The 18,430-nt window shown below is 32.0% G+C and overlaps 1 protein-coding gene across 1 annotated transcript; it reads right to left on the minus strand.

The window, feature by feature from the left end:
• Positions 1-16,691: 16,691 nt before the first annotated feature.
• On the minus strand, positions 16,692-17,477 carry LOC129614900 (DNA-directed RNA polymerase II subunit RPB11). The gene is made up of 2 exons (XM_055529864.1): positions 17,174-17,477; positions 16,692-17,109 (listed from the first exon to the last, which is right to left on the minus strand). The coding sequence occupies exons 1-2, from the start codon at positions 17,305-17,307 to the stop codon at positions 16,890-16,892; spliced, it is 354 nt and encodes a 117-aa protein (XP_055385839.1). The 5' UTR covers positions 17,308-17,477; the 3' UTR covers positions 16,692-16,889.
• Positions 17,478-18,430: the final 953 nt, after the last annotated feature.

The raw sequence follows: 18,430 nt of genomic DNA on the forward strand, positions 1-18,430 counted from the left end.
TGCCTTACCTCTGACATCTTTATATAGGTATGTAGTACATGATGGCCTTAACATTATATAATATACAGTAAAAATAAAAGTATTGTATAAAACGAGTCATGAAGTATAAAAGAAATCCAATTCAAATAAAATTGAGCAATATACTAAATAACCTATTGCTATATGCAAAACAAAGAAAAACGAACGAGCACTGATCAAATATAAATATAATGCAATACAAATACAAATAAAATTGAGCGATCCACGTCACACATGCCTACTACCTAATATAAATGCAGGGGCCCAAAACCGCACTGTCACCTCCTAGTGGTGGGCCCCGGTAATGGCGGAGGATAAAGGGGTGATTGAAACGATCAAAGTTACGTTCGTGTCGTGGTCATGTCTCGCGGCGAGCCTCTTGATTTGTGAGTTTCAGCCCTATATCTATACGTCAGCTGACGACAGGCGTGCCAAGTCAAGGTGGAACAGCATATGCCGATGACTGCGTGGCTAAGGGGGAGCTTAGTCGTTAATATGCGGACTCTGGATACCAGGCGCCCTCCAGTTTAAATGAGCCTTCCCATGGTATGCCGGGCTCTGCCATGGGTGACTTTACTTTCCCGCGCTACTCGTGGGACCAGAAATGGAAAATAACAGCAACAACAACAAGATAAATAACAGCAGTGACAACAACGACACTAAGGACAACATACAACCACTTAGTGCTCAAGGGTCTTCGGAACCAGAGCTTCTCTTGACTGACGCAGAGGAGGAACTGCTTCTCACGCCAGTGGAGGAAAAGGCGGCGCCTCCGATGGAGACGGATAATCAGGATCCTCTTGGACCTATTATCCAAAAAACTGAGGAGGACCTGAAAAGGTTGGACATCAGGGGAAAAAAACAATATTTCTCTGGTGCATCCAAGCGGCGTATCGCGGCTTATATCAGGGATGGCATGTCCCCAGAGGAAGCTCGCAGATACGAGAAGGAAAGGCTGGAAAAGCTGAAGGCCTGCGGATCGGTTATTGTGGCCGACCATCCCCAAAAGAGAGAAAGGTCGGAAAGCAACACCCCTGATGCAGGGCCCTCAAAGAAGAGGACGATGAAGGGCAATGTTGAGGAAAAGGTCCCTGGGAACATTCCTCAACAAAACCCGAAAATGACTTCTTATCGGGATGCAGTAGCACAGGTCAAGGTGGCCATCACTCATAGATTGCATCCAGAGGAAAGGCTATCCGAAGTCCAGATGGGGAAAATCAAAGTAGCCATCATGGATGAAATGGATAGGGTTGTGGACTCTCATCCACAATTCACTGCAGCGTTGCAAAGGGACGGATGGATATCCGTAACATGCAACAATCAAAACACCAGGGAGTGGATAACCAGTGTCTGCAGGAAGATAAAGCCTTGGGACGGTTGCGATGTCGTGGTACTGGATGGCGACAACATGCCCAAACAGCATGTCTGCATCACCTACGTACCAAAGGACGAGACAACCGTCAGTCTCTCCAGGGACAAATTTCTAAGTAGGATAGGGAAGCAAAATCCCAGCCTCAAGATAAGTTCCTGGAGGGTGCTCAGGATGGATAAGGAAAACGACGGGGGCTGCTCCATCACCTTTTCCGTGGATGATTCCGGATTGGAAGATCTACGGAAAGCGGAGTTCCGACTTTTACTGAATTTCTTCCGTGTTACCGTTCGGGTTAAAGGAAGAAAATCCTCTCAAGGTGCTGGCGGCAGGGCAGGACAAAATAAAATAGCTGACGATATACTCTTCATCTCCGCTGCAAAAGGATGTCCGCAGGGTGGGGTTCTTTCGCCCCTCCTGTGGTCCGTTGTAGTGGATGATCTAATAATGGGGATACGCTGACGATGTGGCCTTCGTCGTGCGGGGAAAATTTGAGAGCACTATTTCTGATCTTCTACAGCAAAATTTACGTGTTGTGGAAAGGTGGTGCAAAGGCGTTGAGTTAAATATAAATCCAAGCAAGAGCACTTTGGTCGCCTTCACCAGACGCAGAAGCAGGGACAGATTAACGAGCCCAATTCTGTTTGGTGAACGTATTAGTTACTCGAGGGAGGTGAAGTATCTGGGAGTAACCCTGGATGATCGTCTCTCTTGGAATATCCATATCGATAGAGTTATTGGGAGAGGGAATTAGTCCCAGAATAGCACTGTGGCTATATACGGCCCTTGCTAGGCCCATCGTCACCTATGCGTCGATTGTATGGTGCCGTAAGGCTCAGCAGGCGGGTGTGTGGGCCAAGCTGGAAAAGCTACAGAGGCTGGCCTGCCTGGGAGTGACCGGGGCGATGCGGATGGCTCCCACCGCTGCATTGGAGGTGATGATCGGATTGCCGCCACTGCACTTCCATATATTGAAGGAAGCTCGGCTGGTGACTTACCGACTTCTCTCTGGCGAGGACGGGGCAGGGCTAAAGTTGGCCCACAGAACTCACAGAGACTTCATTGAGGGCGATCCGATTCTAAGGATAACCATGTCAGATACCTGTAGGGTTCTGTTTCCTGATCGATGGACGTGGGATCGGGGTGGTCCGGTACTTAGGTCGGGTTCGAGCGTGTGGTATGCGGACGGGTCCAAAACGGAGTCGGGTGTGGGCTCGGGCGTATACGGTGTCCGCCCGGACACGCGTGTATATGCAACCCTTGACCCGTATTGCAAAGTGTTCCAGTCCGAAATACATGCAATAGAAATCTGTCTGAGAATCAATTTGGAAAGGGGGTATAGAAACCGCACCATCTATGTGTTCTCAGACAGCAGGGCTGCACTGCTGGCGCTCCGTTCAGCTCAGGTTACATCCAAGCTGGTCTGGAGCTGCCTTGCTGCACTTATGGAATTGGCATCGGAAAACAGAGTGATGCTCATTTGGGTGCCGGGCCATAGTGGCCATGCGGGCAACGAAGTTGCCGATGAGTTGGCGCGGAGGGGATCTGGGGCTGCCTTTCTGTGGTCTGCCTTCTTCCGCTGTGGGGGCCAGGCTTGCCTGCCTACTCGCGGCGGAATGCGGTCGTCACTGGCGGGACACGAAAGGGTGCCGTCATGCGAAAGTGTTTGTTCCGGCGTGCTCCGGCGGATTCGCTGCGGGTTCGCACTATTGCGAATTTCTTCACGGGGCACTGCCCGGTGAAATACCACCTGCATAGGCTGGGGAAGTCGGGCTCCCCCCTGTGCAGATTTTGTGGGGGTGGCGATGAGACCGCCGTGCACATTCTCTGCGACTGTCCGGCACTGGCTGTTCGGCGCCGCAATTGTCTTGGACATGGGTCCCTAAGTGTTCGGGAATTATTGTCCAACTCCCTTAGGGATATCTCCGGCTTTGTGATTGGGACGGGGATATTATAGACGGGAGAGTGGGGTGGCTACAATAAGTCAAAAATGGCTGCGGTGGCTTGGGGGGGATGCTCCTGTCCCACTCGTTCCCTTAGAATCTACAATCTACATCTACAATATAAATGCAATACAAATAAAAGTAACCAAATTAAAAATCTACCTACATAAATAAGAAAATTCATAGATTGGACTAGTTTATCCAAATTGAAAGCTATGTACCTGTATGAAAAAAAGGAAGCATTGAACTGGACTATCATAATGTCTTAAAATATTTAAAAAAGTACAATAATTATGATCGCTTTTTTATCTAAATATTTTAAATAAAAGAAAAAACTAAAAACAAAATTAATCATTATAAGTTAACATTCTAAAACATTAAAGATTAAAATAAAAGGTTAAAGTAAATTAAACTTTATTTTAAAATTTTTATTTTTTCAAATGTAATTTCAAAAAAATTACTTATAAATTAATAGTTTTTTAAGTAAAATTTTTAAATTTTTCTCTACGTTTTAAACTTTTTGGTATATATAAGTAGAGACATTTTGTGGTTCAAAACTTATTACTAATTTACAAAACTCATTAAATATTCTTTTAAAATTTACCATAAATACGAATAGCCATATAATTATAACCAAAAATATGTAATTTATTTATACAAAAGAGAAGTGAGGGAAATGAACGATTAAACGAGATATTATAATCGGTGAAAAAAAGTAGTTCGTTCAGAACAAATCAGTGAAATGAACGATATTGCCTATGACTAGTGCCATCCCATCACACAATCGCGTTTTCCAACTGCAGTACTGTAGTGGAAGGTGACTGGTGCCGCTAAATGAGAACGACAACTACAACGACTACATATGACAAAACAAATTTTCTGTGTCGTTGAATTAAATGAAATTTTAATTTAGTCATTGTAGTTGGAAATTTGACAAGCGGAACATAGTTAAACTGGAACACATTAGATTGTCAGGCTGTTTTTCAATTTATAAATAATCAAAAACAAAGATTAACTTGGGTGTAAACAAATGTATCAAATGAATGTATTTAAATTAAATAAATGAGTTTTTAATATGTATATTTGCAAATTAATTAAAACAAGTTGTTTAAACCGCTTGTCAAAAAACCATTTCCACTTAAATTGATCTTACAAAAGTAAGCAAAGTAAATATTGCAGGTAGCAAAGCAACGGACCATGTATTTTTCACCAATATATAATATTTATATTTAGAAACATATAATATTTATATACTCATAGCATTATTATAGCTAAACATGCAATGAATAAAACAGCATATAAATATTTTGTTAACTTTTCATTCCTTATTTTATCGATAAAAAATCGTTTGTTGTTTTACACATTTGTCGGTTGCCAATAAAAGTATTGTATATACTGAAACACAAATGGCAATAACTCGCTTATGTAAACGTTCAAGTAAATTTTGTATTCAAACGACATGTTGTGTGTCAAACTTCAACTTTGAAGTATTGAAGTAAATTTAGAAGTAGTGAAACGAAAAAGAAAATAGTTAAGGCTAAAAAGATGAAAACATTAAATTTTAATAAAATATTTGCGGATTCCGAATCAGATACTAGAGAACAAATAATTTTCATAAATGAAAAATTAACATCTCATTTTGCTCTCTTATACAAAATGGCTAGGGATTTAAAACGAAGAAATCTAATATGCATGGGTTAGCATTGGTAAAGTTTTTGCAAGAAAGAATGATAACTTGAAAATTATACGCTTATAAACAGATAAGAGTCTTAATTTAATAAATGCAAATTGATATTGATTTGCAAAATAGTACTTTTCCACATCACACTTATGCAAATACTATCACCAATATTCAAGATATGAAGTTTGAAAATCATAATTCACTAAAAATTTTTTATCTAAATATAAGGAGATTCAAATATAAAATTGATGATGTTACATATATGTTAGAGCAGTTAGAGTCTACTACCCATATAATTATATTTACTGAGACATGGATATTAGATGAAGATATCGATATGGTTATTCAACACTACAATAAAGTATTTTCATGTCGAAGTAAAAGAAAAGGTGGAGGTGTAGGCATATTTACCCACAACTTATTAAACTTCAAAGTTGAAAATATTTATTGCGATGATTCCAATAGCATGATTACACTTGATACAAAAAATAAAATGAATATAATTTCTGCAATTTATAGACCACCTAGTAATAAATTATATTATTAGATATAATTATATTGTTAGATATAATTATATTAGATACATTTAAAAATAAAAATACAATAATAGTTGGCGATTTTAATTTCAATATTATAAGTCCAAATAGAGATTCACTTCAATACCAAAAAATTGTAGAATCATCCGCTTTCTTCTTTTGTGATGAAAATATTACTAAGCCAGTTTCAAATACTTGTATTCATCATATACTAAAAAATAAAATTAATTTTCTTTTCTTTTATTGGATGAATATGTTAAGACATTAGATTGTTCATTATTTTGCATTGGAATAATTTATATATTTTTAAGTTAATTATTTACAAATTTTGTTATTGTATATTATATATACCTATGAATTTTATACACTCTATACGAACGATTGGGCTCTCATGAGATAAAGAATAAATAAATAAATAAAAAAAAATAATAAAATAAATGTAAATTATATGAACACAAGCATCTCAGATCATAACCTAATAATCTTGGAAATAAGTAACAACAACTTTGTAAACAAACCAGCATATGAACAGAAAAAAAATACTAAATGTCAATAAATTAAAACATCAAATAGAAAATAGCAAATTTGACACTAGTGGAAGGGTTGTCGATGTGATGTATGAAAATGTAGTAGGGACATTGCAAAATTATATTGCTAAATCTACATTTAAAAAAACATTTTACAAACATGAAAAATTTACAAAGCCCTGGTTTGATTTGGAGTGCGTTAAATTAATGAAAATCAAAAATTACTGGTATAAGAAATATAAGGAAAATGTACAAAGTCTATACTTGAAAGAAACCTATGTATTCTGGCTAAAGAAATTTACAGGGACAAAAAGAAAAAAAGAGAAATTGTACGATAATAAGAGATTTCAAAGTAGTATTAACAATCGGCAGCAAACTTGGAATGTTGTCAAGCAAATGGTCACAGATGATTATAGTTATTTACAACCAAATGAGTTTCATGCTAATCAAAACTTTTTTTTTTTATTTTTTTTTATTTATTATCTCAAGAGAGAATCAATTCTATAAAAAGTATGAAAGTTTTAAATTCAATGTAAAAAACAAAGCAATTCAAGAAACAAAATAAATTCAATAACAATGAGGAAGCAACTTCAAACAGAATAACTACACAAAATTAAAATTTTTGCACTTCTAAATTATAACAATTGAAAAAAAAAGGTATGCTAGGAATCTAAACTATATCTTATTTCTAAAAAATTCATTTACTAATTTTTTAAATTTATGTACTTCAATAATTTGTTTCATTTCATTTGGTAGTTCATTGTACATTTATAATAAAAGCTAAATTATAAATCGTATCTAAATTATTAAATCTTTTTATAGATGACGTCACTCTTATGTTGCTCGCATTTCTGGTGAAATAACTATGAATGTCGCTGTTCATAATAGGCTTCACATTTGTGTGAATATTCTTATTGATAATTAAATGCGCCGAGTAGCCAACTTACCTTTAATTAGCAAATTCAGAGGTAATATTTTATGGGTCTCATGAATCTTTCTTGTTGAAGCCGTACTTTATATCCAAATAAGTTTTTTATAGCTTTCTTTTGTATACGCTGTAGCATATTCACATCTTTTTTGAAAGTATTACCCCCAATCTGGATGGCATATGTGACGGGCGTTGAAACATACTATAATATAAGGATATTTTCATAGGCTTTGTAACTCTGTAACCAATAAGTCTGAAAATCTCAACTATTCGTCAAGCTTTTTTAATTTGTTCGTTAATATGTAACCGCCAATTTAAATTTTCATCAATGTTAATTCCTAAATATTTATAACATTGTACCAATTCTAATTTACTATTTTCATATTTTATATTTAGTACATCATCAGGCTTTCTTTTAACTATTAAATATTTAGTTTTATCAGCATTTATCGTCAATTTATGCTTATATGTACATCCATTCCTTAATCATGACAAGGTCTTGCATTATGTTTTGTTTAATTAAATGGGAAGTAGTTGCCTTGTACACTATGGCAAGGTCGTCAGCATACATGAACGGTTTTCCTTGTAGTTTAATATTTAACAAACTATTTATGTATATAGAAAATAAAGTTGGGCCCAGACTACTTCCTTGTATGACACCGTAATTAATATTGCTTACATCACTCTTTATATCCTCACATTCTGCAAAAAGTTTTCTATTTGACAAATAGCTTTTGAGCCAATTGTGATCATTGCCCTTGACACCAAGCTCGTACAGAATTCTAAGGAGTATACCCCAATCAACAGAATCAAAGGCCTTTTGCGTCAAAAAATATGCACACAATTTCATTACCAGCATCAATTCCAGACTGAATATCTGTTACAATATCAAACAATGCTGCTTGTGTACTAGATTCCTGTTTGAAGCCATACTGTTGGACAGATGTAAGATTTTCTACACTTATATAGTTAGTCAATTGAATAATAAAAATAGTTTCAAGTATTTTGCTAAGAGTAGACGAGATAGATATTGGCCGAAAATTATTAATATCAGTAATACTTCCTGCATTTTTGTATATCGGAATAACTTTGCTAATCTTTATACACTTAGGCCTTACACCTTGTTGCCATGAAGAATTTACAAAATTTGTTAAATTATCAGCTATTTCCTCTTTGCATATTTTGAAAATTGAAGCTGGAATCGGATCAGCCCCCGCAGAAGTAGTATTAGATAATTTATTTATAATTGTGAGGCATCGATTTTTATCAACTATTTCGAATTTGAACGTTTTATTCATTATAGTTTTTGGTAAATAAATGTTGTCGAAATTTTTCGCCATATTTTCTCCCACCTTACAATAAAACTGATTAAACTTATTAAGTTTTTGAAAATTCTCCTTTTGATTGAGAGATTTATTTGAGAAAAATTCATTCTCCTTAACGTTTACGTTTTGCAATTGTTTAACATATTGCCAAGTCTTTCTCGTATCATTACCACCTTTTACGAATTGGTTTTTATCATATTGTTCTTTAGTTTTTCGTTTTAAGGTTGTACATTTATTTAGCCAAAAAGTATATTTGTTTTTAAAATATTCATTTTCTCTACTCCAAAAATTCTTCTTTTCAATTAATTTTATACAATCAGTATTAAGCCACTGTGCGGAATATTTGGCTTTACTACTTTTAATATTTTTTACTGCGGTAGCACTGTTTATTATTTGTTTGTAGGGATTAATCATTTCAGTTGCTAAATCACTTACCCAGCATTTACACGTACAAGTTACTTGCAAGAAAGTTGCAATACATACAAAAATTTTACTAACCCATTGAAATATTTCTACTTGCTTGTTTAGTTGCAGTTCAACTTGCAAGAAAATTTTGCTAACTTGTACGTGTAAATGCTGGGTTACATCGGTTTTGTTTATAGGACAGTTACTCAGCTGTTGCTTGGCAGCATTCCAATTTATTTTTTTCTTAATTATTTGTTTATTTTCAGGTTTTTTTGATCAAGTTGTAATTTTATATTTTTTATTTCTACAATTATCCCAAGATGATCGGAAATATCGTGGTGAAAAATTGTTATTGTAAGCTTTGATGTAGGATCATTAATAAGTACATGATCCAGGCATGAATTGGAATCGGGCCTAGTTACCTCTTTGATGCAAAAGGAATACCCATTGGATTCAACAATTGTTTTGTATGTTTGAACATTTTTATCTAAATTATTTTTAATATTAAAATTGAAGTCTCCAATAATTAATGTGTATTTGTTTTATATGTGATTCAAATTTGTCAAAAGAAGCATCAACAAGATTTGGCGAATTTTCAGTCGGCCTATAAATTGCAGTGACATCATATGTATTTTTTCAAATAATTTTATATGAATAAAACTATTTAACTCATCACAAAATATGTCTCCAACAGAATAATTAATACTTTTGTGCACGAATAAACCTGCACCTCCTCCTCGTCTTGATTTTCTACACGAAAGTAATTTTGTATATTCATTTATTGCAACAAAGCTCCGCTCATCATCAAGAATCCAGGTTTCACTTATAATTAAAATCAATCTACCAATTTTATCCAACATATAAGTAACATCATCTACTTTATATTTTATGCTTCTAGCATTTAAGTATAACAATTTTAAGGAATTAGAATTTTTGAAATTTCATCTATATTGTAGAGATCAGATTTGACATGGACGTTGAGTGGCAAATTGTAATAAATAAATCGTGTAATATCCTAACAATTTTACTTGTTGACGTTTTTCTGTTGAATAATTTGCCTCCGCGAATTATTCTGATGAATAATTTGTTCCATGCGAATTCAATTTGTTTATTTCGTTTCATATCTCTAGCTTTTTTACGAAACAAACTAAAATATGCCGTAAGCCTTTCATTAATGAATATTTTTGAATTTTTCTGATTCCCGACCATCTATCATATTCTTTGTTAAATTCAATTTTTTAATATTTAAAAGATTTGTCTTACATTCTAATTTTTGAAATTTAACTATAATATTTTGTGGCTCACCCGATTTTTTAGACTGATGATTAGACCGGAACACATCTTAATACTGAATGACAAAATTTTAAAACTATGTAGATGAGTTCAAGAGATATTACTGCAATGTTGGTGAAAATTTGGGCAAAAAATTTTCAACCATTTACCTACCGAAAATTAGAACCAATTGTAGAATGAACTTTTCTACAATAAATTTAAAACAGATCGTAAAACTCATAGATGGTTTTGCCAACACTAACAGTTCAAGTATTGATGAAATAAAAACAAAAACAATAAAAAATTTCAAAAATATGTTGGCACAGCCTATAATGAATTTAATAAATGCTTCGATAAAAGAATGTAAAATTCCAAATGCACTGAAAATTAATAAAGTTATACCTATTTATAAAAAATCATGTATAAAATTTGATATAAAAAATTTTCGACCTATTAGTATAGCATCTACATACATATATTTAGTAAAATTATTGAGACATACATATATTAGCAATCAATTAACAAATTACTTATGTATATAATGAAAATCTTACGTGTGAGTCACAATATGGTTTTACAAAAAAGTCGAATACTAATGCTGCATTATTTGATGTAATAGCTTATATACAAAATGGAATTAGTTCTGGAAATAAATTATGTGCCACTATCGATAGAAATGTATTAATAAGAATATTGTTTGAATGTGGTATAAACGGAAAAGAATTAGAATGATTCCAAAATTACTTTAAGGACAGAAAACAATATTCACAATGCGAAATATTAAAAAGCAGAATCGAAGGAATTGACTTTGGTGCTATACAAGGTAGTGCACTAGGACCAGCGCCATTTTCATGTTATATATGTAAGTAGTATTACTAAACTTGACTTACATATGTTGTGATAAAATATTTTTGTATGTGGATAACTTGGTGTTTGTATATCGAGAAAGTAATGTTTCTATTCTACAAGAAAAAACTAATATAGATCTTCAAGAAATAATGAAATGGATGTATCTACACAAACTTACAGTCAATGTTGGCAAAACCACATATGTATATGTTATTAAAAGTACAAAATATACTAATAAAATACGATAATATTCCCATAAAAAAGGTCTGTAGAAAATAGGTAAAAGAGTTCCATTAACCATGAAAAAATCCCTATACTACAGCTTATTTCTTAGTATAATAACGTATGGTATCAGCATTTGGGGTAATACATACAGTAAAAATATAAACAAGTTGCAGGTAATACAAAACAAGGAAATTAAAAACTTATATGAATTAGAAAAAAGAATGCCAACTAATTTAATACACAAAAATTATGAAATACTCAAATTAGATGAATACAAAATTTTTGTGCAAGTATTGCAAGTGTATTAAATGAAAAATAATAACATAAAAAAAGTAATACTGTGTTAACAATGAACTTCGAACTGCATCAATATAACACAAGATCAGCAAATCATTTACGCTTCACCAGGGCAAACAATCATAATGGTCTTGAACCAATTATGAAATCGGCAATATTTCAATACAATAGATTACCTGAAAGCATCAAATCTCTAACTGAAATAAAACTTAATAAAGTTGGGTCAAACCAATGGTTTGTATTGTAGCACTTTTCCCTTCAACAAGTGAAAATTCTGCTTTTAAATACAGTCTATGTATACCTATCACACTATTAAAATTATTTTCATTCATATACAAAACTCTTTCTAGGATTGCATATATTTAGGATGAACGATTTATGCAGTCTGAAATAAAGCAAAAATTAATATAAAAAGGGGTTAACATAATGCTCGATTTTAAGGGTTAATTGTGTGAGTTAAGGAAAATAATTATATTTTTTAATGTCATGGAATTTACCGTTAGCTTTTTGCGTTTATAGAAATTTGAAAAAACGTACGATTTCGGAAATATAAGGTGTCAAAAATTCAAATTTTACAAATTTCAAGGGGCGATAACTTGAAAGGGGGTGGAGATGGAAAAAAATTTTCTTCTAACGAAATGAACTATTTGTTAATGTCTAAAAGTCTCTAAAATTTCAAGCTTCTACAAGCTGGGGTCTAGAAGAAAAACGACATCAAAAATTTGGAAAAAAAAGACTTTAGATAACGGTAAATTTGAATGCTTATGGTTTCATTGCAACAAAAAGTTAAAAAAAGGCCATTTTTAAGGTTTTGGGGGGGTATAACTTCTGGAGGGGGGGAGATAGGTAAAAATTTTGTTCTACGGAAGTAAGTTTCTAGTAAAGATCTATGTACATATAAAATTTCAGCTTTCTATCTTCAAGGGTGTAGAAGTTTTGTAAACAAAAAAAGTGTCCACGGACGGACAGAGTGAAACTAATAAGCACTTTTTTCAAAAAATTTTTTGGAAAAGTGCTAAAAATGAAATGGAAAAAGAACTACTTAAACAATACAACGAATAACGAGCAGCAAACGGAATAAATAAATAAAAAATTTTTGATAAGTTTAATGTTTGATAAACTCATAATTAATTTTCTTTTTTAAAATTAAAAATTGTACTTTTCTGAATTTTAATTAGCTATATACATATATAAATTTTATGAATTTTTGTTTTTCAATTTATTATTATATTGCTTTATTTTTTTTTTAACTTTTCTTTAAATTTAATGAATTATTATTAGTAATGGAAAATGTACCGATTATTTTACATTTCTTTAAATTGAATTTGTATATTAACATACTTATTAAACAACACTCTGTATGAGCAAAATTGCTCTCTTGAGATATGAAATTAAATATAAAATAAAATAAATAAACAGAGATTTCAGTTATTTTTATGATAATGATAAATATGCGAAAAGTTTTATGGAAAGCGGCGTGTCAATGTTAATCCAGTATTCAGAGTGCCAAGAATTGTACAAGTTACTCGGTGTAAGATTTGTGTTCTTTTATTGCAAATTTTGCCACCTGTATGGATATCTTTCTTGCTTGCCAAAACAATTTGGCAAATTTAATTTTACTAAATTTTACTAAATTTTTTAAATTTAATTTTAATATTTAAAAATATTGTTGACCGAAATGTTTAGTAAAACAGTATGTGTAAACCTTGATGCAATTTTTATTTTGGCAAACGACCATAGTCTCCGCATGGGTGATCCGTTTCGTTACCCTTGCATAACAAATGTAACACAGTGCTCGAAAGAAAACAACGGTCTGCAAATTGCCAGTATTTAACAATATGTAATTATCAGCTTATGATATTTATATATTATATACATACATACATATATTATACATAAATCCAGACCTATCATGAATTTCGTAGCTCTGAAATTCGGAAAATTACGATTATAGGCCTTTTCATAAACTCAGTATATCGCGATATATAGCGAATACTGCACTATATATCTGTTCATATCGAATATTTCTGTTCATAAACAAATGTTGCTAATCAATTTTGTTTATAAACATTGTTAATGTAGGACAAAAATATTTGTATTATCATGGCTAGCGCAGTTAAATCAGCTGCACTCTTTTTTTACTAGTTTTTGGTTTGGTTTTATGAAAAAGCCTTATATTATTAACTAGTCGTGTGTGCTTGCATTGCAAGCCTTGCAAGTATTATGCCTGTAGTTTTGAAATTGTGTTCCATTCTATGACTGAGATATTTTAAGTTTACTTTATTTTTTTACACACCCGTAATATACATATAGATATGTTTTTTCCTAATAAATAATAAGATAAAACTTAAAATAAGAAAAGATCCAAAATTAATTACCAAAAAATACATAAATAAACAAATAATTAGTTCGCGTACCTTTTGAGTAATTTATTTTAGAACCTCGCTTTGAGTTATGTCGCATAAAATCGTAAAATACCTTTTACAATAAGCACTTTAAGCGATAAATAACTGTATACGCATAAAATAATTCGCTACTAAAATGCATGCACGTATGAATTTGGAGTTTATAATACATGCGAATAAAACGCGTGACTGTAGAATGAGTTAACACTAATCCTAACGTATATAGGGTAATGCGTATAACATACGATTTCTATGCAAAAAGTCCCAAGTTCGACCCCTGAAAAATGCGATTTGCCAGATGAACTTTTTTTTATTGATAATTTTATTTTTTTTAAATTAAAATTGAAAAAGCTTCACCCTTACAAATCAATATCAGCGAGTTTCCGTTCTAAATGTTTTTTTGAAAATACCCTATTTGTAAAAAGTTTAATGCAATAGAATAACATTTTCTTATAAAATATTGCCCTAAAAATATATTGTCAAGAAGTTTAATGTACACTACATATGTTTTGCTTACTCATACATTTTGCAGCAGATCACAAAAAGAATGCATAACTAAATGCGCACGTACATACATACTTATTATAAAATAGTGTAGATTTTATTACAACTTTACAATTTTCTTAAGAAAGTGATCACTTTTTGTTATAACTCACACTTCCAAATATGAATTTACATACAATATTTATACAACCAAAAGTAAATGAAAAATTACCCCTACCATATGTAGTACCATTTTGTAAAAAACGGTCACAAAGCACCTTGGGAGGGGGTGAAGGGGGAGGGCGGGTGGAATTAAGGCTTTTTCTGGGACCCTGGAGGCAAGAAACCGTATCTAATGCCCTTTTTCCCATGTCTCTAGCACTTCTAGAAGTACCCGTACTTTTTGCCACCTGAGAAGTAGCTATATATATATGTATAATGTAAAATATGATGGTTTTTGATGAGTTATACGAAATATGAATAAAATATAGAATTATAAAGGAAAATTCAAGGTACTGCGTAGCCTGGTGGGTAGCGTGTTAGTCTGATAATCAGAAGGTTATTGGATCGATGCCAGCCTGGATATTGTCGTATTTTTCTTTTTTGGATTATTTTAAAAAATTTTTTTTTAATTTGTTTAAATTTTTGTTTTATTTTTTTTTAATATATAACAGATAAATATTATTATAAAAGTTTAAAGAAAATTTCCAAAAAAATATTGTTATAATAGTTAAGTACATAAATATGTATATTTTTTTTAAAGCTTCCCATCTAATTTTTTTTAAGCTTCCTATATGAATTGAATAATATTCAAAACTGTGGTTTGGCATATAGAAACACATAATAATTATTAAATCATGGGGGTAATATACATAAAGAATTTTTCAAATAAAGAAAAGATTTAGGCAAAAATAAAATAATAATTGTATTCAAATATATGTATGTATGTACATATGAATGTAATTTTTCAAATAAAGAAAAGGTTTAGGCAAAAACAAAATAATAATTTTATTAAAATATATGTATGTACATATGAATGTATTTAAAATTTAGCATTTTTTCGCTTAGAACAATAAAAATAAAATTCTAACTACATATATTATATTCTGTATGTATGTATATTTTTTTAAAGTTTGATGACGAAACATAATATTGAAAACAACAACAAATGAAGCATTATTATTCAGATGCCACAAAACATCTGATGTCTTTGACAAAAGCTGACATTTATTTACGTTAAAATTATTTCGATTTTCCGAACCAAAAATATGTGAGATCATTATAATTTTCAAATATTACTTATTTCTCGGTTTGTGTTTCTAATAAAAACGTAAAATGTATCATTTATTTCTTGCTTTGTGTTTCTAATTATAAAAAGTATAAAAGAAAAACGTGCTTTTGGTATACAAAAATTTTTCAGAAAATCCTAAAATAGAGCTATTTCGGCGCTAAAAAGTTCCAATGTCAGATTTTTCTGGGACCCTGGAGGCAAAACCCTATCTAATGCCTTTTGTCCCATGTCTCTAGCCCTTCTAGAAGTACCCGTACTTTTTGGTACCTGAGAAGTAGCTATATACATATATATATAATATAATTACAATTTGCTAAAATTCTGCTCCGAATATTCGTAATGGAGTAATTATAAAATATGTGCGTAGTAAAAATTGCTGTCAAAGTCTACGAAAGAAATAATCACTCGTTACCAGCAATATAAAGTGTTTGCTTCAAATTTCAGTTTTCGATTTTTATACCTTTACGGACGTATGTTCAAAGGTATTCTAAATTTAACTTGTCGGTTGTTACGCTAAAAAATAATGGTCTCATTATGTTTTTGATCAGCGTAGATTTAGCTTTGTGTGTCCGCCAAAGTTAATTGAGCTAAGTTCACAAAATTTTTACAAATGATTTATTATAGTAAATGCCAAAACCCTGTTTAAGTTTTATATGATCGGGGTACTGGTTCGTGTAGCTACCATACAACTTCAAAATTTATTTGATTATATCCTAGAAACTATAAAAGCTCTGGTATTGAATTTTAGTATGAACAAATATATTAGAAGGGCCAATGTGTTTAATAAAAGTTGTTAAAATTGTTTGGCACCTTCTGGTAGCTGCCATACAACTTCAAAAGTTATTTGACTTTATCTCAGAATGTCTATAACATCTGTGATAGCGAAATTTCACACATTCGAATATGTGTATTATTAAGACAAATGTGTTTGGTAAAATACAATTAATATGGTTTGATAAAATTAATACGGTAATAAAATATTTTAAAGCCATATACCGTCCCATAATCAGCTATTGCAAATGTATTCGCATATAGGAAAACAAATTCCTTGGGGTATCCCAAAGTTGACACGGTCAGCTCTATTTTTTCTGGCTTTGTTTAAAGTTCTTCAACACAGCTACCATGAAAGGAAATTAATTCTTGTTTGCTAACTTTTATTTTTCACTTTTCAAAAAATAAAAACAAAACTGCAATACTCCTATTTTTAAAAAATATTCTTATGAAAAAGTTTTACTTGTATACAACGAGGTGATGTGGCGAATTTTTTTATTTAACAAAATATTCAATTCAGACATAGCTACTTTTCAAATGTACGTATGACATACATTGCTTCACTTAGTCGCCACCTTCTTTTTTTTCTTTGATTGCATCTTTGAATCTCTCCTCAAAAAGCGACAATTCAGAAATTAAATCAGTTATAGCACCCATAAAGGCTTCTTGGGGTGAATAATCGGACGTAGTTTGAATTCTTATGACAAACTTATGTTCCAGCGGATGAGGAACTTTATATCCAGCGAATAATACGTTAGGATCTTTAAGCAATTGCTTACGAATCCTACAAAAAAAAAGGAATTAAGTTGAAGATCAACGATTACTCTCGCTTTAAGATTTTTGTATACATATTCCCCAAGGTATGATCTTCCTTATTTACTGTGAAAATAGCCGCATTTGTAACTTTTGTATCAAGTTCTTTTATAATTTTCTTTTCACCTTCGTATAACAAAAAGGATTCAAATGTTGGTGGTGCGTTCATAATTTATTTTTTGCAGAAAGCAAATTAAGGTTGAATAATTAACTTAAATATACTATTTCTTATTATTATATTATGCCTGTTTCTTATTATTATATTATCCTTATTTCTTATTGAGTTACACTTAGCACTTAGGAATCAGCTACAGTGCGAGAAAATGTATTTTATTAACAACTGGCCCTAGCAGGCACGTGCAATTTTAATCGATTTTCTCAAAAAATCGATTTGACTACTATTCATCACCAAATGAATAATTCATATTTATGAGTGTACACAACACTTGAGCGTTATTATACTCTGCACTTCGTGAAGGTATATTAACTTTGGTATGGAGTTTGTAACTACTTGAAAGAGTCATCTGCGGTATGGACATATATACATATATGTATATTCTTGGTCAGCGTAAAATTCTGCGTTGATTTAGACATGTTCGTCCGTCTGTCCGTTCGTCTGCCCGATCGCACGATAACTCAAAAAGGACGAATCCTATTGTAATTGGACTAATTCGGACAATGGGTTCGGGTAGCTGCCATACAACCCAAAGCGTTTATTTTAAATATTTCGAAAACTAATAAAGGTATAAATATAAAATTTTGCGCACATGTCTCCAATTATACTCTACAAAAATTTTTTATATTCGGAAAAATAATAAAATCAGATTTATGAAACTTGCCAGTCATGTATCAAATTATTGGTCAGATGTATTTCTGAAGTCTTGGTTGAATTTATTGACAAGTTCGAGTAGCTTCAATACAAGTCTAAAAGCTTATTTTAAATATTTGTAAAAATAATAAAGTCAGATTCATGAAACTTGGTAGTTGTGCGTCCAATTATAGATCAGATATATTTGTGAAGTTTTAGTGGAATTTATTGACAGGTTCGGCTACCTGCCATACAACTCCAAAAGCTAATTTGAAATATTTGGAAAAATAATAATGCAGATTCGTAAAACTTGGCAGTTGTGTGGTCAGTTATAGGTCAGAAATATCCGTGAAGTTTCTATGGCATGTTTTCGCAGGTTCTAGTAATTGCTATACAACAACCAAAGGTGCAGGGTATAATTAAATCGGTTTATACCGACTGAAACGATTTTGCTTGTTTTTATTAGCATCTGCCTCATTTCTTT

Source organism: Condylostylus longicornis, unplaced genomic scaffold (assembly GCF_029603195.1).
Source record: "Condylostylus longicornis isolate FDR11 unplaced genomic scaffold, ASM2960319v2 ptg000126l, whole genome shotgun sequence".
Taxonomy (NCBI): Eukaryota; Metazoa; Arthropoda; class Insecta; order Diptera; family Dolichopodidae; genus Condylostylus; species Condylostylus longicornis.

Bases quoted from the DNA above. Each gene is read 5' to 3' on its own strand.
- LOC129614900 (XM_055529864.1), bottom strand. From the start codon at position 17,307: ATGAACGCACCACCAACATTTGAATCCTTTTTGTTATACGAAGGTGAA. The intron at 17,110-17,173 runs GTATACAAAAAT...TTTTTTTTGTAG, and splicing joins GATCATACCTTGGGGAATAT to GATTCGTAAGCAATTGCTTA.